Here is a 24,934-nt window from a genome sequence, read left to right as displayed (position 1 = left end):
AAAAAAAAAAAAAGAATTAGGCACACTTAAGCCAATCACGCCTAGGAAATCTTGCTGCCTTCTCTGCCCAGGTGTTTGGGCCAGCAAAGGGAAGACTCACTGATAACCCTGTTTGAAATCTGGAAAACTTAGGAAAGTTTTTTAAAAACCTGAAGTTAAATAACATAATATGACTTTTTTCTTTTTTTGAGACAAAGTCTCACTTTGTCACCCTCAATGGAGTGCTGTGGCATCATAGTTTACAGCAAACTCAAACTCTTGGGCTCAAGTGACCCTCTTGCCTCAGCTTCCCAAGTAGCTGGCACTATAGGCACCTGTCATAACACTTCACTAGTTTTAGAGATGGAGTCTTACTCTTGCTCGGGCTGGTCTTGAACTCCTGAGCTCAAGCAGTCCACATGCCTTGGCCTCCTAGATTGCTAAGATTATAGGCATGAGCCACTGTGCCCGGGTCGTAATGTGATTTTTAAAAAAATGTTCAAGTTCAGCTTAGCACCTGTAGCTCAGCGGCTAGGGTGTCAGCCACATACACTGGAGCTAGCGGGTTTGAACCTGGCCTGGGTTTGCCAAACAGCAATGACAGATATAACCAAAAAATAGCCTGGTATTGTAGCAGGAACCTGTAGTCCCAGCTACTTGGGAGGCTGAGGCAAAAAAAGAAAAAAGAATATTCGAGTTCATAAATCTGTAAATAAGGGAAAGCCCACAAATTAGAAATATGACAAATCTGTTTAAAACAGCACATAGATGGAGATGTCCAATGTCACCTTAAAGATAGTGGTTCTCTGCTCTGAGGAGTTTAACAATAACCTTATTGGTTGTTAGCATTTTTAAACTTTTTTTTTTGGCTGTGGCTGGGTTTGAACCCCCCACCTCCAGCATATAGGACTGGGGCCCTACCATTTTGAGCCACAGGGAATGCCTGGATATTAGCATTTTTAAAGAGGGTTGTTAGCTCTTTTTAAAGAGCTCAGGTGATCCACTTGCCTTGGCCTCCCAGAGTGCTGGGATTATAGGCCTAAGCCATTGTACTGGCCCAAATTTCCCATTTCTTAATTTTCAGCCCTTTTTACACACTTTTTTTGGCATTAAGGTATTCTTCTACCTCCTTAAAACAAATGTAAGCTGGCTGAGACCTGATCACCAGAACTGATATGGCTGAGCTGTATATAATGTCACTGTCCAACTGTCCACGCCTGGGACCTTACTGTCTACTCCACGAGGGGCTTGTCCATAGATGCAAGCTTGGAGTAAAAGGCCCCTTCCCTGGTCAGGAGGACAGCACTGTGTTCTTAGATCACTGTGTCCACTGAATTTGGGAGATTGGCCAGTACATTTTTTGTAAAAATTGGCATTTAAGCAATACTTATATTGGGGTGCACTAAATGTTAAGAGTGAAGAAGTTTGGGCGACACTTGTGGCTCAGTTGTTAGGGCGCTAGCCCCATATACCAAGGGTGGTGGGTTCGAATCCAGGCCCGGCCAACTAAAATGGCAGTGATAACTGCAACCAAAAAAAAAAAAAAAGAGTTAAGAAGTTTATAAAATTTTTGGATGTTAAAATTTTACTAGCTTCTCAATCTATCAACTGTTTTTATTCCCCTGTTTATTTATTTATTTATTGAGACAGAATCTCATTTTATTACCCTCAGTAGAGTACTGTGATGTCACAGCTCACAGCAACCTCAAACTCTTGGGCTCAAGTGATTCTCTTGCATCAGCCTCCCAAGAAGCTGGGATTACAGGCAGCCGCCACAATGCCCAGCTATTTTCTTAGAGGCAGAGTCTTGCTTTTGCTCAGGCTGGTCTCAAACTCCTGAGCTCAAGAAATCCACCTGCCTTGGCCTCCCAGAGTGCTAGGATTACAGGTGTGAGCCACCGTGCATGGCTATTCCCCAATTTAAAAAAATCTTCTGTATTGGCTCAGTACCGTAGCTTAGTGGCTAGGGCACCAGCCACATACATCGGAGCTGGCGGGTTCAAACCCAGCCCAGGCCTGCCAAACTACAATGACAACTACAACCAAAAAATGCTGGGCATTATGGCGGGCACCTATAGTCCCAGCTACTTGGGAGGCTGAAGCAAAAGAATTGCTTAAGCCCAAAGTTTGAAGTTGCTATGAGCTGTGATGCCACGGCACTCTATGGAGGGCAACAGAGTGAGACTCTGTCTTAAAAAAAAAAATTCATCTATATTTAGGCCAGGCACTGTGGCTCATGCCTGTAATCCTAGCACTCTGGGAGGCTGAGGCGGGTAGATTGCTTCCGCTCAGGAGTTCGAGACCAGCCTGAACAAGAGCCTCCATCTCTAAAACTAGCAGGGTGTTGTGGCAAGTGCTTGTAGTCACAGCTATTTGGGAGGCTGAAGCAAGAGGATTACTTGAGCCCAAGAGTTGAAGGTGAGGTTGCTGTGAGCTATGACAACACAGCACTCTACCAAGGGCAACAGCTTGGGACTCTTGTCTCAAAAAATTTTCCAAAATTATTTTAAGCTTGTTAACTGACTTATTTTAATTAAACACTTTGCTAATTCCAGTGTTGCTTCACCTATTTGGATAAATAACCAAAATACCCACACTTCTTTAGTGTCTTTCTTCTCTGGTATTCTCTTAAGTAGCTGGGTTGTGTTTCAAAAGTTCTAGTGTTTGAGAGAAGCTCAATAGGTAGAGTTAGTTTTAAGGTTACTTAAACTCATGTTCAAACCTCATGTTTATATCTCTTAACCATGTGCCTGATTGACAGTTTTAGGGCACTAAAAGTATAAGAAGACATAGAACAAAAAGGAAAGAGGGCTCCAGGATGTAAAGGGTGGATTAAAAAGGTTGGGAGGCAGGTGAGAGGCTAAACATGACAATTGTAATGGAAGCAGAGATTTATAAGGAGAGTAAGGTTTATTAAAAAGGAACAAAAGGGCTCAGTGCCCATAGCACAGTGGTTATGGCACTAGCCACATACACTAGGGTGGTGGGTTTGAACCTGGCCTAGGCCAGCTAAACAACAATGACCACTGCAACAAAAAATAGCTGGGCGTTGTGATGGGTGCCTGTAGTCCCAGCTACTTGGGAGGCTGAGGCAAAAGAATCACTTAAGCCCAAGAGTCGGAGGTTGCTGTGAGCTGTGATGCCACAGCACTCTACCAAGGGCAACACAGTGATACTCTGTCTCAAAAAAAAAAGAACAAAAGTGAAGAAAGTAGCAAGAGAAAGCAAGTCCAAGTAGTTGGAACAGTTATGGTGATTGAATCTGCATGTGTAGTCAGCACTACTCTGTTCTGGCCTTGAAGGTCTGGTAGTGCTGCCATCAGCATTTGCTTTTTCAGTATCTAGAGTCCCAAAAAGTAGCAAACGCCACTGGGTTACTTTTGTTTTCAATAGCAACCCAGCCTAGATGTGAGTGCTCAGGGGTGGTTGTGGATCAAGAATGGTTAGCAAATCTGACTTGGTCATGACTTCTGTATGACCAAGGAACCTGGAAAAGTGTCCTGACTAGTCTAAGAGCTCAACACAGGGTCTAGGCTAATGAGTAAGATGTAAAGGTACATGCCTTACTTAGGAAAAGAGATGAAGGTAAAGCCCCTGCCTCAGACCAGTGCCTGCTCCTTTTGTCCTGGTCACTCAGCAGTAGAGTACAGATAGCCCAGCCTTCACAGACATGTAGCTCAGGGTTTGAGCATTATTTAAAAACTGAATTGGCCTGGCTCCTCATGTTTACCTGCAGTCCGAGCTCAAATGATCATGATGCACAGAGCCTGGTGGGACATCTCCAGTTTTATTTAAGAGCAGTTTATTTGCTCTTCCTCAAAGTTCCACTTTACAGTCCACAGGCAACTATGTAGATATTTTTGTAAATATTTATAGGAGAACCCCATGGCATTACCTGGTCTCATGGCTTATAGATTGTGCCACAGAAGTTGTTCCACTTTGAGAAATTACATACAGCTAAGAATAAAGTTGTTCACTCAGAATAGATTTTTGTATCCCACACATCCTGGAAAAAACTGTTCCTAAGTGCCTATTATTGAACATAGGACATCTAAGGTAGAGAGACTCAATTCATTTCAAGGTTTAACTTAATCAAGTAAAAAAAAAAATAGAGGTATTTAAAAGTAAGGATTTTATACACTTTGAACACTGGCCACAGAGCTCAGATGCTGAGAGCTGGTGCTAATGAAATTGAAGTTGTAGGTTTATTCTCAAAAGGATGTTCTGGCTCGGTGCCTGTAGCTCAAGCGACTAAGGCACCAGCCACATACACCAAAGCTGGCAGGTTCAAATTTAGCCTGGGCCCGCCAAACAACAATGACAACTACAACCAAAAAATAGCCAGGCATTGTGGTGGGTTCCTGTAGTCCTAGCTACTTGGGAGGCTGAGGCAAGAGAATCGCTTAAGTCCAGGAGTTAGAGGTTGCTATGAGCTGTGATGCCACAGCACTCTACCCAGGGCAATAGCTTGAGACTCTGTCTCAAAAAAAAAAAAAAAAAAAAAAGATGTTCTACTACTTCAAGAGACTGCAGTGACTTTTGGGGTGGGGGAGAGGAACAGTTTAGAGATAGGGTCTCTCCACGTGGTTAAGACTGGAGTGCAGTGGCACAGTCATAGCTCACTGTAGCCTCAAACTCCTGGACTTGGCCTCAATCTCCCAAGTAGCTGGGACAACAGATATGGGCCACCATTCCTGGCAATTCACAGGTTTTTAATTATCAACTATACCTCAATAAATTAGAGAAGGGGTGGGGAAGAAGAGAGATTCAAAGATCTTTTAAGCTTTATGCCCTCCCATTTGAAAGAAATTATTCCCTAAATGTTCCCAGAGGAAAGACTAAGGGAGAAAAAAGCAAGGAGATGGCCCTAGGGAACACCTGCTTATCCCCACACTGGGTCCAGGATAGCCCAGTTCCAGGCTTCCTTGGCTGGTCCTCCTGATGGATATTGGGAAAGAACATGGCAGACTGCATTAGAGGACACATACTACAGTGTCCCTCTCAGTGCCTGCCAGCTCTCCCTACCTCTATGGACAGGGTGTGGGAAGTTATAAAATGTTGTTTTGCAGAGCTATCACAATTATCATAGAAAGGCATCTAGAATTTTTTCTCATTTACCTACTAATTACTGTTTTCTGAGAGCACTGACTTTTCCTCTATAGGTAGAGAGATCTATTTAAGATATGAATATATTCCCTAAAATCCTTTTTACAAAGAGTTTCACAATAAGCCAGGGGAGTGTTTAAGGCTGCAGAGAGCTGGCCCAACCATTTACTGTGTAGGGAAGAATTGCAGTTTCTTTACCTAGATATTTTGCACATACTGGAAGGAGCATCATGAAAGGCTTTTTCTGGTGGTCTATCTAAGGAATGGAGGCTTCATATCAATACAGAATTTTCTTCTGATTTCACTATGTCTAATTAACTTCACTACCTATTGCCAGCTGCTGCTCCACCCCTCATATTGATACCCCAACTAGGGTCTTTATTAGACTAAAAAAATGTATGTTTAAGACAAGAGAGTGGAACTTGGGCCCTGCAGAATGGCTCCCACAAAGAAAGGTGGCGAGAAGAAGAAGGGCCGGTCTGCTATCAATGAGGTGGTGGCTAGAATATTGATACACTATCAATATTCACAAGCGCATTCATGGAGTGGGCTTCAAGAAGCGTGCCCCTCGAGCACTCAAAGAGATCCAGAAATTTGCCATGAAAGAGATGGGAACTCCAGATGTGCGCATTGATACCAGGCTTAACAAAGCTATCTGGGCCAAAGGCATAAGGAATGTCCCATATCGTATCCGTGTGCGGTTATCTAGAAAACTCAATGAAGATGAAGATTCACCAAACAAGCTCTATACTTTGGTTACCTATGTACCTGTTACCACTTTCAAAAATCTATAGACAGTCAACGTGGATGAGAACTAACTGGTGATTGTCAGACACATCAAATAAAATTTTAAAATCACAAAAAAAAGAAAAGACAAGAGAGTGAAAGAATAGAGATGAAGCCATATTTATTTATCAGAAAAATAAGTAGATACGTATCAACAGAGAGTCTAAAATAATCCCTTATGTGGGACAGTGTTCTATGAACATAAATTATTTACATGTTATCTCATTCATTCCAGAATATCCTAAAGATATGTCTACATATTTTATTATTTATTTTTTAGACAGAGTCTCACTATGTCACCCTCAGTAGAGTACTATGGCGTCACAGCTCACAGCAACCTCCAGCTCTTGGGCTTAAGTGATTCTCTTGCCTCAGCCCCCCAAGTAGCTGGGACTACAGGCACCCGCCACAACACCCGGCTGTTTTTTTTGTTGCAGTTGATTAGCTGGCCCAGACCAGGTTCAAACCCGCCACCCTCAGTCTATGTGGCTGGTGCTGTAACCACTGTGTTACAGGCATCAAGCCGGGTCTCCATATTTTAATTTGAAACAAAGTGAAGCTGTAGTTTGTTCAAAGTGCTGCAGTGAAATTATTTTCATTTGGGTTAGTATCTGCTCTCTTCCCCAGAGTTTCCTTTACTTATGGAAGTTTAACATTCTAGGACAATTTAGAAAATGTTGTATTGGTTTATGAGTCAGAAGTTCTGAGTTTGTTCTGCAGTGAGCAGGTATATGTAGACCTACCCTTAAAGGCTAAGGGAGCTGAGAGGCCCAAAAAAGAGGCTGACAAATCTTTCTCAGAAAAAAACATTCAGTAGGGACGTAGGAAGAAGCAATTCCTGGGACGTTATGAGATGGTGGACCCTTTTCTTGCCCTCCAAAAACCCTTTACATAGTAAACTTTTCTGATAAACATGTATGGCTGGTCATATCTCTCAGGCTTTCTTGTATAACTCCCAACCACTGGGGAAGTTAGATAAACATCTTTATGAGGAGTTGTCTTTGCTACAGGCATTGCTTTTTTAAATGAGGGGTTATCTGTGCTGTGGGCATTCTTTAAAGACCTTGCTGCAGAATACCTTGGTATGCAGGAGGCCATATATCATGGGGGTTTCATTGCAAGATGGCTTCATTCTTGCCATTCAACAGGCTGTTTTCCTGCATTTTTACTTCTAATTCCATAATTAACTATATGAACTTTGAGAAGGTACCTGGGATCCTGGTGCTTTACTTTCTATGTGGTAGGGACAAAATGGTGGGAGAAGGGGAAAGGAAAAAATGTCTTCTAGGCTCAGTGCCTGTGGCTCAAGTGGCTAAGGTGCCAGCCACAGAACACCTGACTGGCGGTTCAAATCCAGCCCAGACTCTCCAAACAACAATGACGGCTGCAACCAAAAAATAGCCAGGTGTTGTGGCGGGCGCCTGTGATCCCAGCTACTTGGGAGGAGGAGGCAAGAGAATCACTTGAGCCTTGGAGTTGGGGGTTGCTGTGAGCTGTGATGCCATGGCACTCTACTCAGGGCAACAACTTGAGGCTCTGTCTCAAAAAAAAAAAAAAGAAAAGAAAAAGGAAAAAAGTCTTCTCTTGCTGAGAGAAACATACATTGTTGAGATAAAAAAATGTCTAACATTCTCCTATTGGTGGTGTTTATAATGTGGCTGTGCCCAGTCTGAGCATGCCATAAAGACATGGGCAGGATGTGTGCCAGGCCTATGATAATGGTAGAGATTTTTGGGCACTGACTATGCTTCCTGTTGTCTGAATAGACATGGGGGCAATTACAGAAAAGTGGCAGAGAGCCCAGGACAGGAAAAATAAAGGGAAGGCACAGCCGTGGCCGCTGTGACTTGGCGTGATACCATGTTACAATCCTCTTGTCTCTATAAAACTATAAGGGCCTTGGGCAGCTGCTTCATAAGCCTTAAATAATATCAAAAAGAGTTTGGCAAGTTAGAAGCCTTTTGTGAATCAATTGTTTGAGCTAGCAGTCTATTAATTTGATGTTAAGGAGGAGGAAAGGGGAGGGCGAAGGCTCCCTGAAAGACAGAGCCTTTGTGGGTCAGTTGTGGGAGGTAGTGAGACTAAAGAATTGCTAATGAGACACTCCTTGAGTGGATGAGGGCTTATGAAAGCTCTTTTGCCACGATTAGCAGAGTTTCTTGAAAAGGTAAGAAACTAGTCATATTCTTGAATGTGAGTCTCTTGAGTTTTGGTTCAGGTGCAGTAAAGCACTCCAGGGCCACCAAATGCTGTGTACTCATTGAAGGTTCCTGTTTGTCTCTTCCAGCTTCTGCTTCCTGCTCCCGGTACCTAATTTCTGCTCCTGCCTTCCACTTTCCTCCCAATGTGAGCTCAACTTTCAGCTTTCTCTCAGGTTCTCCTTTCCTTCCATTCCCTGGGCTGCGCCCTTCTCCTACAGTGTGTTCTTTCTCAGTGTGTTTATAGAGGAGGTGTGCTCTGCACCCTTGCTCCCCTTCAGCAGAATAGCACCCATCTTCTCTGATACCACATGCCCTTTCGGTCTCCTCTTGTGTTTTTACTAGCCCGAATGAGTACTTAGTTTCCTAATCCTTATCAAGTGTTAATACAGAACCTCTCTCTCTCTCTCTCTGCAACTAAAAAAGATTATTTATTCAATTATTTATTTTTGAGACAGAGTCTCACTCTGTTGCCCTGGGTAGAGTACCCTGGTATCATAGCTCATAAGTAACCTCGAACTCCTGAGCTCAAGTGATTGACTCAGTCTCCTGAGTAGCTGGGACTACAGGTGCCTGCCGTGACGCCTGGTTAGATTTTCTATTTTTAGTAAAGACTGGGTCTCACTCTTACTCAGATTGGTCTCCAACACCTGAGCTGAAGTAGTCCCCCTGCCTCAGCCTCCCAGAGTGCTAGAATTACAAGCTTGAGCCACCACGCTTGGCCTGGAAAAGATTTTCAATCTGATAAACACATTTGTCCTATTCCTTTTACATTATGTGAATTGTGATTTGTACAGGCTCTCTTCAATGGCTTCACTCATATGTACTATTACACCCAAATTTTATTCTGCATTTTAATATATCTCCTGCTTGCTAGACAAAGACCTCATCCTTTTAGAGCAAATCTAATTAAAACCATGCAAACACATCTCCACTTAGGTCCTATCCTGTCAGAATGTCCACATAAGAAGAAAAGCTTTCTGAGCTCCAAATATGGTAACGCCTTAATTACTTACAATGACATTCAATGCAGTAATCTTTGGTCACATTTAAATACCATCCTTATGCTTAGTAAACTAGGTTATAACCTACAGTTTTTCTTTTTAGGACTACCTCTAGAATGAAATGAGATGCCATTAACTAGCCATTTCTGCCCAGTTATTTTTTTGTTTGTTTGTTTTGAGACAGAGTCTCACTGTGTGTCCTGGGTAGGCTACCATGGTGTCATAGCTCACAGCAACCTCAAACTCTTGCCTCAGCCTCCCAAGTAGCTGGGACTACAAGTGTGCACTACTATGCCCAGCTAGTTTTTCTATTTTTTAGTAGATATGGGGTTTCGCTCTTCCTCAGGCTGGTCTCAAACTCCTGAGCTCAAGGGATTCACCTGCTTTGGCCTCCCAGACTGCTAGGATAACAGGTTTGAGCCACCAAGCCTGGCCTCCAACCCCTGACCTGCTTGGGGTTGTAAATTCTTGTCTTTTCTCTGGTATTTTTTACCAATCAGATTGGTGTTGTAGAAAAAACAGATAAAAGCCAGAATTCCAAAAATATTATGACCATTTGCATGATAAGAAATGGTCACATGGCTCTAAAAGTTGGGAGAAACAATTCCATAGGTATGTGTGAGTGACCCCTGGCTTGCCCCAGCACCTAAACAAACATCTCAACCTATAGATGCAGGAAGCAGCGTAGGTTGCTTTCTTTGCTGCCAAGACCAGTCTGGGCTCTCACCAGAAAACACATGATGAAAAATAATACAGGCTCGGCGCCTGTGGCTCAAGTGGCTAAGGCACCAGCCACATACACCTAAGGTGGCAGGTTCGAATCCAGCCTGGGCCCGCCAAACAACAATGACGGCTGCAACCAAAAAATAGCCAGGTGTTGTGGCGAGTGCCTGTGCTCCCAGCTACTTGGGAGGTTGAGGCAGGAGACTCACTTGAGCCCAGGAATTGGAGGTTGCTGTGAGCTGTGATGCCACAAGCACTCTACCCAAGGGGATAGCTTGAAGCTCTGTCTCAAAAAAAAAAGAAATAATATAAATTAGCCCCGAGGCCCAGAACTTGAATGGTTAAATTAAGCCTTCAATGAACTAGGTGAGCAAGATAGAATTTTGATTTAAAAAACTCAAAAATAGGCCCATAAAAAGTTCAGATTGCTAGTTTACTTGCCACATGATTCACAAAGAAGAAAAGCACAAAATAGGAATGATTTTCCACATAGATTTGAGCAGAAAATGAACATAAAATGGAAATAAAGGGAAAAATCTATATAGGGGAGTTTTAATAAAATTAACAAAGCCTAGACAACTAGTAAGACTCTGTCTCTACAAAAAATAAGGAATCAGCTGGGCAGAATGGCACAATGGCTATAGTCCCAGCTACTCACAAGGCTGAACCGGAAGATCACTTGAGCCCAGGAGTTCAAGGTTGCAGTGAGCTATGATTATGCCACTGTATTCCAGCCTGGTGACAGAACAAAACCCTGTCTGAAATGGAAAAAAAAAAAGGAAGAAAGAAAAAATATTAGTGGTGAACTTCAAATAGTACCCAAGGAATTTAAGAATGAAGGAGCAAAACTGGGTAGAGGCCAAAATATCTTTTTCTTTTTTTTTTTTTTTTTTTTTAGACAGAGCCTCAAGCTGTCCCCCTGGGCAGAGTGCCATGGCATTACAGCTCACAGCAACCTCCAACTCCTGGGCTCAAGCGAGTCTCCTGCCTCCGCTTCCCAAGAAGCTGGGACCACAGGCGCCTGCCACAACGCTCGGCTATTTTTTGGTTGCAGCCATCGTTGTTTGGCGGGTCCGGGCTGGGGATTCGAACCCGCCACCTCAGGTGTACGTGGCTGGCGCCTTAGCCGGTTGAGCCACAGGCGCCGAGCCAAAATATCTTTTTCTAATTCTCAAAGACAGATGCACTTCTCCTTCTAGAAATTTATCCCCTTCAAAATCCACTTTTTTGTATGTTTGTTTTTGGCCAGGGCCAGGATTAAACCCGCCACCTCCAGTATATGGGGCCAGTGCCCTACTCCTTTGAGCCACAGGTGCTGCCCCCAGAATCCATTTTTATACTAGTTTGTCCTACTTTTTACTTGGCACTTGAATCAATCTTCTTTTCTCGGTATGTGATGACATTTTCTCCTAATCCCTTCCCCGACTCCCTGTCTCCTACTCCTAACATTTCATGTGTATGGTGGTTTGTCTAAGCCTTTCTCTGTAATCCAGCCCTAGCTCCACCTGTCCTCAGAGGCTGCTACACTTAGTGCAGCCAGTTTGGGAAAGGAATTCAGAAGAGCCTCTTGTTTTTCAAGAGTCAGCTGATAGAATTGTAGCAGGTTTAGTGTTCCTATGAGAATTGACTGACTAATTGAGGGAACCCGTAGATAAATTCTAGGATCCACCTCAACAGACTACTAACTGATCACTGCTTATGCTAAAGTTGTTCTTTTCCTTTCTGCAGAAGTTTCAGGTGCCTGCAAGAGAGACCTGTGTGGAATGTCAGAAGACAGTCTACCCGATGGAGCGTCTCTTGGCCAACCAGCAGGTGTTTCACATCAGCTGCTTCCGTTGCTCCTATTGCAACAGTAAACTTAGGTAAACCAGGCTAAACCCAGACATCTTTCTGTATGATTGGAGGTTGGAGAGAGTCTTTGGCTTTGAGAGCCCTGGTTAAAAGCTAGTATGATATTCTGTTGAAGGCTCTTGAATAAAATTTAAAGCACTTTTCAGACAGGTCTTTCATATCAAATAATAATGGTGTTTGGAAGTTCTTGGTACATTGATAGTGTGAAACTTAAATAAAATGGGTTTCAGGTAAATCCCTCTGTGACCTAATTTAGTGGAATGTTTTCCCCTGGTATCACAGAATGATGATTTTAAGAAATTTCAAGGCCAGGCATGGTGGCTCACTCCTGTAATCCTAGCCCTCTGGGATGCTGAAGCAGGTGGATTGCTTGAGCTCATGAGTTTGAGACCAGACTGAGTCTTTGAGACCAGAGTGAGACCCCCATCTCTACTAAAAATGAAAAACTGAGGCAAGAGGATCTCTTGAACCCAAGTGTTTGAGGTTGCTGTGAGCTATTACGCCACAGCACTCTACCAAGGGCAACAAAATAAGTAAGACACTATCTCAAAAAAAGAAAAAGGGGCTTGTGCGGTGGCTCACACCTATAATCTTAGCACTCTGGGAGGCCAAGGCGGGTAGATTGCTTGAGCTCATGAGTTCAAGACCAGCCTGAGTAAGAACGAGACCCAGTCTCTAAAAATAGCCAGGCATTGACACCATGGCACTCTACTAGGGCAACAAAGTTAGACTGTCTCAAAAAAGAGAGAGAAAAAGAAAAAAAAGAAATTTCAAGAGGTTATTTGCTTAAGCCTTTACTTTAAAATGTCCTAAACTCTGAATAAATGGTAATAATAGCAATAATGATAGCCCCCCAAAGAGCATTTTGTTTTTTCTGTGTTACCTCATTTTATGTGTTTCTGAGAAAATAATTATGTATCATTTCTTCCAGGTAATTCAAAATATGGATATAATTGTGACAAACTGGGGAAATACTCCATATTATTAATAATTTTCTTTTTTGGAAATAGGGTTTCTCTCTGTCACCCAGGCTGGAGTAGAATGGCACAGTCATAGGTCATTGCAGCCTCAAATTACTGGGCTCAAGTGATCCTCCTGCTTCAGCCTCCCAAGTAGCTACAGCTACAGGCACTCGACACCATGCCTAGCTACTTTTTAAAATCTTCTTTATAGAGACTGTGTCTTGCTATGTGACTCAGGCTAGTCTTGAACTCCTGGCCTCAAACAGTCCTTCTGCTTTAGCCTTCCAAAGTACTAGGATTACAGGCATGAACCACCATGCCTGGCCTATGAACTCATCTTAATCAGGGTCTTAGAAAAGGAAGTGACCAAGATGTCACTTTCTCCAGCTTTCTTTCCAGAGTCAGCATCCCTTCTAAAATATTCTTGAAGATTTCCTGGCATCTGTGTGACACATCCAGCTGGGTAGTACCTTACTATAGCTAGTTCTGGTGTCTAGCTAGACAACTTTTCCATAGAGTGAGCCAAAATATGGCTGCTACTCGTTAGCTCTTTTTCTGCCTACTGTATTAATTTTTTCTCCAAAGCCCATTATTTTTGTTCTGGAAATGCTGTCATTTTATACCCTCTTTAAAATTTGCTTCCCTCTGAGAGACACCATATCTCCTAAAGGCTTGTCTAGCACTTAGAGAATACCTAAAACCTCCTGTTCACTCCTCACTGTTAACTGTAACTTCCTTTTTTTTTTTTTTAAGGCAGAGTATCATTTTGTTGGCCTGGATAGAGTACTGTGGTGTCATTATAGCTCACAGCAACCTCAAACCCCTGGGCTCAAGCAATCTTCTTGCCTCAGCTTCCCAGGTAGCTGAGACTACGAGTGCCTACTACAATGCCCAGCCTGAGTGAGCTGCAGGGCACCTCCAGGGTCTGACTCTATATCTGGCTGATCTGAATTCATGAGCTCAAGCAGCCCACCTACCTTGGCCTCCCAGAGTACTAGGATTGCAGGCATGAGCGACCACACCCAGCCCATAACTTACTTTCATTCAGTCAGTAGTAGCAACTGAGTGTTAGCTATTTGCAAAGCATTGTACCTATTCCTATAGAGTTATGTTTTTAAATCATAACACAGGTTGGGCATGGTTGCTCACACTTGTAATCCTACCATTCTGGAAGGCCAAGGCAGGTGTATGGTTTGAGCTCACAAGTTCAAGACCAGCCTAAGCAAGAGTGAGACCCCCGTCTCTACTAAAAATAGAAAAACTGGCTGAGGCTAGAGAATTGCTTAAGCCCAAGATTTTGAAGTTGCTGTGAGCTATGATGCCACAGCACTCTACCGAGGGTGACATAATGAGACTCTGTCTCAAAAAAAAAAATATACATATATATATATATGTATGTATGTATGATTTGGCTTGGCGCCTGTAGTGGCTAGGGCACAGGCCACATACACCAGGGCTGGCAGGTTCGAACCCGGCCTCAGCCTGACAAACAACAATGACAATTACATCAAAAAAAATAGTTGGGTGTTATGGCAGGTGCTTGTAGTCCCAGCTACTTGGGAGGCTGAGGCAAGAGAATCACTTACGCCCAAGAGTTAGAGATTGCTGTGAGCTGTGACTCTACAGCAGTCTACCAAGGATGACATAGTAAGACTCCATCTAAAATAAATAAATAAAATAAAAATAGAAAAAGTGAGGCACAAGAGGATCATTTGAGCCAAACAGTTAAAGGCTACTGTGATGCCATGGCACTATACCCAGCATAACAACCTGAGACTCTGTCTCAAAAAAAAAAAAAAAAATTACAATACAATACACAAATAAGAAAGTAAGAGGAATGTATTCAGCTTTTTTGGGGGGTGGGGGGGAGACAGAGCTTCAAGCTGTTGCCCTGGGTAGAATGCCGACTGCTGTGGCATCACAGTTCACAGCAACCTTCAACTCCTGGGCTTAAGCGATTTTCTTGCCATAGCTGGGACTACAGGCACCCGCCACAATACCTGGCTATTTTTCGGTTGCAGTTGTCATTGTTGTTTGGCAGGTGTGGGCTAGATTAGAACCCACCAGCTCAGGTATATGTGGCTGGCGCCTTAGCTACTTGAGCTACAGGTGCTGAGCCAGTGTTCAGCTTTTTACAAAAATATTTTTATGGTGGCACCTGTGGCTCAGTGAGTAGGGCACCGGCCCTATATACCAAGGGTGGTGGGTTCGAACCTGGCCCCAGCCAAACTGCAGCAAAAAATGGCCGGGTACTATGGCAGGCACCTGTACCCAGGCGGGACTCCAGCTGCTCGGGAGGCTGAGGCAGGAGAGTCACCTGGGCCCAGGAGCTGGAGGTTGCTGTGGGCTCTTCCAAGGGCAATAAGATGAGATTCTGTCTCAAAAAAATAAATAAGTATTTTTACAATAATATTGTAATTACAGGTTATAAATACTGAAGAAATGTGTGAGTGATCAGAGGTAGGTAGGAAGACTTCCCAGAAAAAGTAATTTGTTAACAGTTTTAACAGAGGCATGTCCACCTTAAATAATGAGACTCAGAAAAGATGATTAAGCATAGAGTTTATTGAGTGTAAAGCTTGAGAATAGCCACATGGAAATACTGACTCCAAATGAATGGGGTCGGCGTTTCAAAGGGGAGAAGTTACGGTTTCACTTATACAGAAATTTAGCAGGATTAGAACCTATTCTATACAGGACTAATACATATGCCACAGCAATTTGATTGGTTATAGATTGCTACATTCCAGATTGCTTTCTTCATTCATGAGGAGGAGGTAGTGATTTGAGGGGGGTCTTATCTCTGAAGTTGCAGCTGCATGCCATGTGACTCAAGTTGCATAGCCACATTCCTCTCGAGGCTCAGAGTAAAGTTCCAACTGCTTTTAAGTTTAAATTATTTAATTTCACAGGAGAATGAGATCATTTGAAAATGGGGAGCACACTCCAGGTGGATGTTGGAAGTGAGCATATTTGGTATAAGAATAAGTAAACTAATGTACTCAAAGGTGGACAGGGAATCCTAGGTCATTGATGTACTTTTATTTTATTTTGTTATTATTTTTTTTTTTGAGACAGAGTCTATGTCACTCTCGGTAGAGTGCTGTGGTGTCACAGCTCACAGCAACCTCCAACTCCTGGGCTTAGGCGATTCTCTTGCCTCAGCCTCCCAAGTAGCTGGGACTACAGGTGCCCACCACAATGCCCGGCTATTTTTTGTTGCAGTTTGGGCCAGAGCCAGGTTCGAACCTGCCACCCTCAGTATATGGGGCTGGCACCCTACCCACTGAGTCACAGGCACCACTCATTGATGTGCTTTTAAAGACATTTTCCTCATTTGGCATATTCTGAAAATAATGGAATTGCCAGATTTTAGCCTGCTGGTATAAATGAGTGTGTAAACATTTGCTAATTTTATGCTTATCTTCTTTTAATGACAGTCTAGGAACATATGCATCTTTGCATGGGAGAATCTATTGTAAGCCTCACTTCAATCAACTCTTCAAATCTAAAGGCAACTATGATGAGGGTTTTGGGCACAGACCACACAAAGATCTGTGGGCAAGCAAAAGTGAAAATGAAGAGACTTTGGAGAGATCAGCCCAGTTTCCAAATGCAAAGGAGACCCCTCAGAGTCCAGGAGTAGAAGATGCCCCCATTGCTAAGGTAGGTGTGCTGGCTGCAAGTATGGAAGCCAAGGCCTCCTCTCAGCAAGAGAAAGAAGACAAGCCAGCTGAAACCAAGAAGTTAAGGATTGCCTGGCCTCCCCCAACTGAACTTGGCAGTTCAGGAAGTGCCTTGGAGGAAGGGATCAAAGTATCTAAGCCCAAATGGCCTCCTGAGGATGAAATGAGCAAGCCTGAAGCTCTTGAAGATGTGGATCTGGATCTGAAGAAGCTAAGACGATCTTCTTCACTGAAGGAAAGAAGCCGCCCATTCACAGTAGCAGCTTCATTTCGAACCACTTCTGTCAAGAGCCCAAAATCTTTGTCCCCCGCTATCAGGAAAGGCTGGAGCATGTCAGAGCAGAGTGAGGAGTTTGCAGGAGGAATAGTATCAGAGAGAGAACAAGCAGAAAATGCCCAGGTCACCAAGAAGAATGAGAATATGGGAAAAATAACCTGGCAAAACAGGGAATCTAAAGGAAGAGAGGAAGGGAGTATTAAGGAGGTTCATAGTTTTGAAATGGGGGATGAGAACTCTGTAGAAAATGGTGCAAATTTAGATGAGAATGATAGCAACTTCCTCAAACAGCAGTCTCCACTAGAACACAAGTCTCCAAATTGGTCCAGCTTTGTAGACAACACCTCCACTAAAGAATTCACTACTCAGAATCAGAAATCCCAGGATGTGGGATTCTGGGAGGAAGAGGTGGTCAGAGAGCTCTCTGTGGAAGAACAGATAAAGAGAAATCGGTACTATGATGAAGATGAAGATGAAGAATGATAACTTGAAATGGTGCTTGGCCTTAAATTTATGTTAGTGAGCCACTGCCCTTTATCCAAGTGTGATACACATAAACAGGTATTTTAGCATGAAATGTAATTTATACAGAAATAACTTTGGAAAGGAGTTCCAGCTTCAAAAAAAAAAAAAATCCAAATGCTACAGATAACGTTACTTAAATCTTCCATTTTAGCAATAAATCATAAGCATAAGTGCTTTAAGATCTTAAAAGTGGGGAGATATTCCAACTGATATAGTCCAGATTCCACTGTATTCCCAAAAGGCAATATTAAAGTAGATAGATTGTTAGTAGTACATTGTTAAACTACGAATGCTGAATTAGAGAACCTATAGAAAGAATTTAGGGGCCTAAAGATTAGGATTGAATGCACTTTAGTATAAAGGGCACAGTTTGTATATTTTTACATGAATATCAACTTAAATTTTTAGTATTCATCTGTTAAGAGATCAGATATTTAGTCTTTTAAACATTTTTTTTAGGTTATATAGCAACAAGAATGTTCAAAAAATTTTTAGGTTAATTTTCTTATTCTGATATATACATATAGGGAATTTATTGCTTTGTATCCTATTCGCTAAATCACATCCTGAACTGAATTGTTGAGGTATAGGACAGCCATCATTTCTGAGCACATTTGGAAGCAATTGAAGAACCAATCCATATGCTTTGGTGCTTGGAGAGAACCACTGTCCCCTAAATAAGCTATGGTATTTGCCAGTGAGTTTGACTATACCCCAAGAGATTGCTTTCTTTTCTGGTGGTATATATGCTTCTCATAATTTACTGAAAGCTGCAATGTGTTTGTAAGACCTTTGGGATCACTTTCCCATGCTCCATGTCAGAGCAAAGTGAGGAGTTTAAAGGAGGAAAAGTAGAAAGAACCTCCTTACACCACTTGAATTCGAACCTCTAAACCCTATATCCCACTTCTGATGTTCCCTGAGACACTAATTTTTAAATATTTACCAGCTCTGAAATGTACTGACTTTTATGGCAGGCTGTGAAATTAAACCAACTATGGGCCTTTTTCTTGGGATTTCTTTTCTAATATTAGGCTTTGGAACATTATAAATTTGAACACATTTGTACATAATTGATATTACAAATTGTATGTATGGGAAGGAGAGGTGTTTTAAGCCATAGGCTTTTCTTTGTACTGCATTTATAGAGATTTAACTCTAATATATTGTAGAGATGTAAAATATTTTGCTTCCTTAGTCTTGCTTAGTCTGAAACATTTTTATTCAATAAAGCTTTTAATTAAAATTTGAACTTTTAAATGTTGCTTTTCCATTATTTCTTTACATTATTACAATCTCCCAGGGTCTACTTTTACTTTAGAAGTTTGGGGGGGAAAGACAAATGGAACTACTTTAGTGTGTTTTAGAAAGAGAAGGGCTATCAGTACAGTTTACCTCTAGGTGGTGGTGTTGAGCTAATCTTGGATTTTTCATCCTTCCTGAAAGACTGCAGGCAGTATCTTGGGAGCAGCCTGGCAAGATAAAGTGTACCTTCAAAATGAGTTACTTGTTTTACCAACTCAAAATCCAGTAGTAGTTTACAACCATTCCAAAACCAAATAAATTTTCATTTATCTTTAAAAAAAAACACAAAATCCAGTAGTAGTTTGTATTTATTGTCCTAACATTTAATAATTCACCTCACAGTTATGCCTAATATGCTAAATAGAATTTCCAAATGCTCTTCTGAAAACGGACTTGCTAAATAGCCGGTTGTTGTGGTGGGCGCCTATAATCCCAGCTACTTGGGAGGCTGAGGCAGGAGACTCGCCTAAGCCCAGGAGTTGGAAGTTGCTGTGAGTTGTGACTCCACAGCACTCTACCAAGGGCAATAAAGTGAGACTCTGTCTCTTAAAAAAAAAAGAAAAGCAAATGGACTTGTTGGGGCAAGGCATGGTGACTCAAGTCTGTAATCCTAGCACTCTGGGAAGCTGAAGTGGGTTTGCCTGAGCAAGAGTAAGACCCCATCTCTAATAATAGCCAGGCATATAGTGGGTGCCTATAGTCCCAGCTGTTCAGGAGGCTGAGGCAAGAGGATCACTTGAGCCCAAGAGTTTGAGACTGCTGTGAGCTGTGACTCCATAGCATTCTACCCAAGGCAACAGCTTGATATGCTCAAAAAATAAATAAATAAAATACATCTTGAATATAGTGTAGTTATACCATGAAGCTAATGCTGGGTTTGGATGAAAATGGCTTCAGGTGGTAATTTCCAGTAGCAGCAGCATCACCTATAAATTTGTCAGAAATGAGAAATGTAAATCCATGGGCTCTGCACCCAACCTCTGGAAAACAGAATCTTTCTGGATGGGATCCAGAAGCTTAGAATAAACTCTCCATGTGGGAAATGGGACAAGCTAATGTCTGAACTGATCCACACTGAAGTTTGACCCGCGCTGAGCTGAAGCAAACCTTTTAGTTTCCTCCTTGGGATAGCTGCTGTTTTTTTTTTTTTTTCTCTCTCTTCCCTTTCAATCCCTTTAACTTGGGCATAACCATTGCTCATTAGTTATAAAGTTACTTTTCCTGTCCTCAAACAAGAGGTAGAGATTGTTATTTTAATCTTTTCTTCAGATCATTCTAGTTAGCATCTATTAACCTTGTAACCAGGTTTTAACAGCATGCAGGGTTCAGGGTTCTTGGGCAGCTGGGAGACAATTTAGCTTCGCCTTTTGAAGCTGTGGCTGTGGCTATGGCTCCTCTCCCTATTTATAGAGATCCACAAAAGAGTTCAATGTTCAGTATGATAACCTAAAATTAAGGTGGTTTATGAGATAAGGGCTCAGAGTTCTGGAGTCTGAAGACTCCAGCTACCGCTTCTTACGTATAACCTTGCGCAAGCTGTTTGGCCTCTGGACTTTAGTTTACTTATCCATAATATAGTGGGGACAACTATACCTACTTCAGAGGGAAGGAGTGAGACAATCTGTAAAACGTTCCGTGCATTATCTGGCACGGAGGAAAACCTCATTAGACCTGGCCATCATCTTTTGCCTTTACGTGTATTTTCCTTTGGGTGTCTCCCTTTTCACATTGCTTTTCTTCCATTTCCTTTTCCCCATGAGAAAAATTAAAGGGTTTTTATAAGTGCATTCTTCTTAGGAAAAGTGAATATATAATTTTTAAGGAGTAAGTCCGTGAAAGGGAGTTGCGATCACGGAGGGGCCCCATGGAGGAAAAGACCAAAAGCAGAAAAAATGTTGCTGGACAGTAGTAGGCGGGGCCGATGAGCAGGCAAGATAAGCCCTGACCTGAGGAAAACCGAGAGTGGAGACATAGGTATGGCCAGGCTGGGAGCAGGAATGGATTTAATTCGGTCAAGTTGTGCAGTGTCCTCAAAGGGGGCTAGCCCTGACATAAGAGGCGTGGCCACCACTGGAAGGGCCAGCGAGGAAGCAGATGAAGCGTAGCCGACCCCGGCAGCAAAAAGGAGCGGAGCTAGAAGTCAAGGGCTCGTGGTGGGTGGGGCCAGGGCCGCAAAGAGAGGGCGGGTGGGTGAGGCCGGGGCAGCACAGCGAGGGCGGGGCGGGGCTTCTGGGCCAGGCCGAGGCGGAGTCAGAGGCTCGAGAAGGGGCGCGGCCAATGTGGGTAGCCGGGGCCCCAGGGCTGCGGTCCGGGAGGCTGCGGTGAGGGAGGTGGGCGGGGAGGCGAGATGGGCGGTGAATTCGTGCCGGGGACGCGAGGGAGCTGGAAGGGGTTGGCCGCCGGCCGGGCCCCGCCCCAGGGCCGTCTCCCCTAGGGTTCCGTTGGCTGTGGCGGCAGCTGAGGCTGTGGCGGCTGTAGCTGCCGGGCGCGCGTAAGATGGCGACAGCAGCGGCGGGAGCCCTAGGCCTGCTGTCGGGCTGGCTGTGGAGCGAGCGCTTCTGGCTGCCCCAGAACGTGAGCTGGGCGGACCTAGAAGGGCCGGGCGACGGCTACGGCTACCCGCGCGCAGAACACGTCTTCTCGGTGTTCCCCCTGGCGGCGGGCATCTTCTTCGTGAGGCTGCTCTTCGAGCGGTGAGAGCCCGCGAGCTAGCGGCGCGGAGGGCTGAGCGCTGGCCGGGGAGAGGGCCGGAAGCAGCGCTGAAGGGAGAGCCCAGCAGTTGAGGCCGGGACCCCTGGGCCGTGGCGGCTGATGCTCGCAGCGCGACCGCGGTGTTCGTGGAGCCTGGGGGCAGCCAGCCAGTGGGGCGGTGGGCAAGGGGAAGAGAGAGGGTCGAGGGGAACGTGGGCGCCTTCCACGTCGGATCCGGAGGTCGCCGGTGTCTTAGAATCCCCCTCCCAACCTCCAGCGTTCCTACAGACGAGGAAACAGCGTAGGTGGGAGCTCTGGCGGAGACCCCCGAAGGGCAGGAAGGGGCCAGGAGAACCAGAACTAGTTGCGGCCACGGAAGCTGGGAGGTCAACGCAGGGGCTAAACGTTCCAACCAAAAGGAATAGGGTCATCAGAATCTGAGATTTGTGAGGACACTTTGGTTTCTGAGAGTTGAAGGCCCTAAGTCTCTTGATTTGTCAACTCTTGGATGTTTGTTGATAGTGAAGTAAAAATCTGGTTGGAATAGGGTGTGTCTGGAGCCTGAGGCCTTCAAGATATGGAAAGATGTCAGATTATCCTCAGGACAGGCCTTAGGGCTTGAGTGGTCATCTTGAAGGGATGGAGAGCCTTAGGGCTTGTTAGAGGACAGATGGATTGAGCCAACTTCTAAGTGAGCAGAGCAGAATTGCAACATACTTTGTCGACCATGTGCTCTTGGTAAAAGTAACTTCACTTTTCTTTGGGTGGATATCTGCTGAGATAAAGCTATTCACTGAGGATTTGATGTGGTGATTTTGTAATGTAGATTTATAGCTGTGGGTGATTTTGATCAAGTCCACTCATACCAGGAAAGGAGACTTCTTTCTACACAGGTCTCAAGTAATGCAGAGTATAAATTATTGTAATGCAAGAATACCTATCCAGGATAAAATAGTAAAATACTATCTTTTTACTTTCTGAAAAGATAGTATTATCTGTTTTAGATTGCTGCTTTGATTTTCCTACTTTTTTTTTTTTTTTTTGAGGCAAAGTCTGTGCAGTGGTGTGATCATAACTTAATGTAGCCTCGACCAGTTCTCCTGCTTTAGCCTCCAGAGTAGCTGGGACTTAAGGCATGAACTACTGCATCCAGCTAATTTTTTTTAAAAAAATTTTTTTTGTAGACACAGAGTCTGACTGTGTTGCCCAGCTAGTCTCAAAACCTGGCCTCAAATGATCCTCCTGCGTCGGTTCTCAAAGTACTGGAATTATGGGTGTGAGCCACCACACATGGCCTGCCTATTACTTTTAGCACAAAAATTCTCTCAGAATATTTTCTTATATTTAGCTAGTCACTCATCCATTTACTCATGATGTTCATCATCATCAAAATGCTTTGCCAGATGTTAAAGTGCAAAAATATAAAGATGCTTTTTCACTGAAGCAAATGAAACGCAAAGATCTAAATGACTTTCATAGGTCCTCAGGAATTTATGCCTCTTCAGATTGCAAAGGGTTCCCCCAGATGGCTCAAGTCTTATGTATCCCCTGGCAGAGTGGCTGGAAAGGATCCTTTACCTGTGGGAATTCTATCTGAGTGTTTCTATGGTGCTCCAGCGTCAGGGGAGTACAAGTGGATGGGAATACTGAGCTGAAAGCATTCTAGTGTAGTATTTTTTGGCTAGTAAGAATAGGCATCTTGTTTTGTCTCATGTTTGCTCTTGGGAAAGTTTAACCTTAGAATCAGTCTTGTTATTTTGTTTCTGTTTAATACCCACTACCTCACTGATAGAATTGACTGCTGAATTACCAATTCTTGTCTTACTGTGCTGGTTTCCATAAAGGGAACCGAAGCCATTGTTAGAATACAGTAAAAGACATCAGAAAGATCGGAATAAGTAGTCATCTTTCCTACATTTTCTCATTTCTCATATCCCACCTATTCAGTTCATAGAAGCAATTCATGTGGTATAGACTGTTAAAGAGCTAGAACTCCAACCTCCTTTTACAGACAGTAACTGAGGCTTAGAAAAATCCTACAGCCTTTTAGAGTTTGTGTACTCTCCTGGGGGAGAAGCTAGAAACAGGATCCAAGTCATTTTCCATAGCCCAAAGCTCCTTCCACTGTATGATATGGCCCTTTTTTCCTGTTCCTTTAACCCCCTTTCAAGTGTTAAGATTTAACCTTCTGTTCCTAGTATTCTGTTATTTGGGAAACAAATTCATACTCATACATACTATTCTTATTAGTTAGTATAATGTGTTTAACTTATAATTTGCTTTTGTTTGTTTCAGGTTGTTCTGCATGTTTTAATGAGTCTTAACTATACCCCTTGATAATGGTCTCTGTGTTTCAGAAACCTCCCAAAGAATAGAGTTTACAATGTGTTCTTACTTTCCCTTCCTTCTCATCAACCACACTGAGCATTTATCTTTTAAGTTTCCACATTCCCTAGAGAACTGCAGCCTTATCTGCTTGAGAAGACTTGAAAAGCCATTTGACTATAAAATGTTTGTATCTAGCTAGCCATTTATTTTGCTAAAGAACTGCAGACAGGCAATTATTACCTACCAAAGAACTGAGGGTCTTCTTTGTGAGCCTTTGCTGATTGGTTGCATTGTGATAGCCTGCACCTTTGCACAGTGCCTAAGTGTAGCCTTTCTTGCATTTTTTTTTTTTTTGCAATTTTTGGCCGCGACTGGGTTTAAACCCGCCACCTCTGGCATATGGGTCCAGCACCCTAATCCTTTGAGCCACAGGTGCTGCCCAGGTGTAGCCTTTCTTTGGTAAATATTTATTGACTGCCCAGAGGAGAAACCCAGCATCTAGATCTTTAATCTGAAATAGATATTTAGTTTAAGAGTGGTAAAATTATAATTTTGTTTTCATTATTAAAATTTACGACATTATATTTGCAAGTTGTACACTTTTCTATAGCTTTTCTCTCCCCTCTTCTCTTACACATAACTCACACTACCCCCTGCATCCTATCAAAAGAAATGGACTGGGTGCAGTGGCTCATGCCTATCATCTTAACATTTTAGGAGACTGAGATGGGAGGATCATTTGAAAACAGGAATTTGGGAACAGCCTGAGGAAAACCCAACCTCTACAAACAACAGGTGGTGAGAACCTGTAGTCCCAGCTACTTGGGAGGCTGAGGCAGGAGAAATTATTGAGCCCAGGCTTTGGAGGTTGCAGTAAGTTTTGATGGTACCACTATACTCTAGCCCTAGATTGCAGAGCGAGCCTCTATTAAAAAAAAAAAAAAAAGGATAGCCGCGCATGGTGGCTCACACCTGTATTCCAGCACTCTAGGAGGCCAACGCAAGTGGATTGCCTGAGCTCACAGATTGGAGACCAGCCTGAGCCAAAGCAAGAACTCATCTCAAAAAGTAGCCAGGCTGGCTTGGTGCCTGTAGCTCAAGTGGCTAAAGCACCAGCCACATACACCCGAGCTGGCAGGTTCGAATCCAGCCCAGCCTGCCAAACAACAATGATGACCGCAACCAAAAAATAGCCAGGCACTGTGACAGGTGCCTGTGGCCCTGGCTACTTGGGAGGCGGAGGCAGGAAAATCGCTTGAGGCCAGGTGTTGGAAGTTGCTGTGAGCTGTAATGTCATGGCACTCTACCCAGGGTGACAGCTTGAGGCTCTGTTTAAAAAAAAATAGCCGGGCGTTGTGGTGGGCTCCTATAATCCCAGCTACTCAGGAGGCTGAGGCAAGAGGATTGCTTGAGCCCAAGAGTTTGAGGTTGCTGTGAGCAACCTATGATGCTACAGCACTCTACTGAGGGCAACAAAGTAAGACTCTGTCTCTCTTAAAAAAAAAAAAAAAAA

At 43.4% G+C, this 24,934-nt stretch overlaps 2 protein-coding genes and 1 pseudogene across 2 annotated transcripts in view; all 3 read left to right on the top strand.

The window, feature by feature from the left end:
- The window catches only part of LIMA1 (LIM domain and actin binding 1), a 105,533-nt gene extending 87,176 nt beyond the window's left edge, over nt 1-18,357 (top strand). Inside the window, exons 9-10 of the mRNA XM_012805479.2 lie at nt 11,493-11,658; nt 16,050-18,357. Of these exons, the coding sequence (XP_012660933.1) occupies nt 11,493-11,658; nt 16,050-17,055 (1,172 nt within the window). The 3' untranslated portion in view covers nt 17,056-18,357. The remainder of the gene's footprint in view (nt 1-11,492; nt 11,659-16,049) is intronic.
- Nucleotides 5,465-5,903, top strand: LOC100946833 (annotated as a pseudogene).
- A 2,419-nt stretch (nt 18,358-20,776) lies between the features above and the next one.
- CERS5 (ceramide synthase 5) overlaps nt 20,777-24,934 on the top strand; it is a 49,476-nt gene continuing 45,318 nt past the window's right edge. The window contains exon 1 of the mRNA XM_012805478.2: nt 20,777-21,095. Coding sequence (XP_012660932.1) covers nt 20,899-21,095 — 197 coding nt within the window. The 5' untranslated portion in view covers nt 20,777-20,898. The remainder of the gene's footprint in view (nt 21,096-24,934) is intronic.

This window comes from Otolemur garnettii, unplaced genomic scaffold (assembly GCF_000181295.1).
Source record: "Otolemur garnettii isolate 467f Iridium unplaced genomic scaffold, OtoGar3 scaffold00043, whole genome shotgun sequence".
Lineage (NCBI taxonomy): Eukaryota > Metazoa > Chordata > Mammalia > Primates > Galagidae > Otolemur > Otolemur garnettii.
The sequence above is the reverse complement of the archived record's forward strand: the minus strand, read 5'-3'. Positions and strand labels throughout refer to the sequence as shown.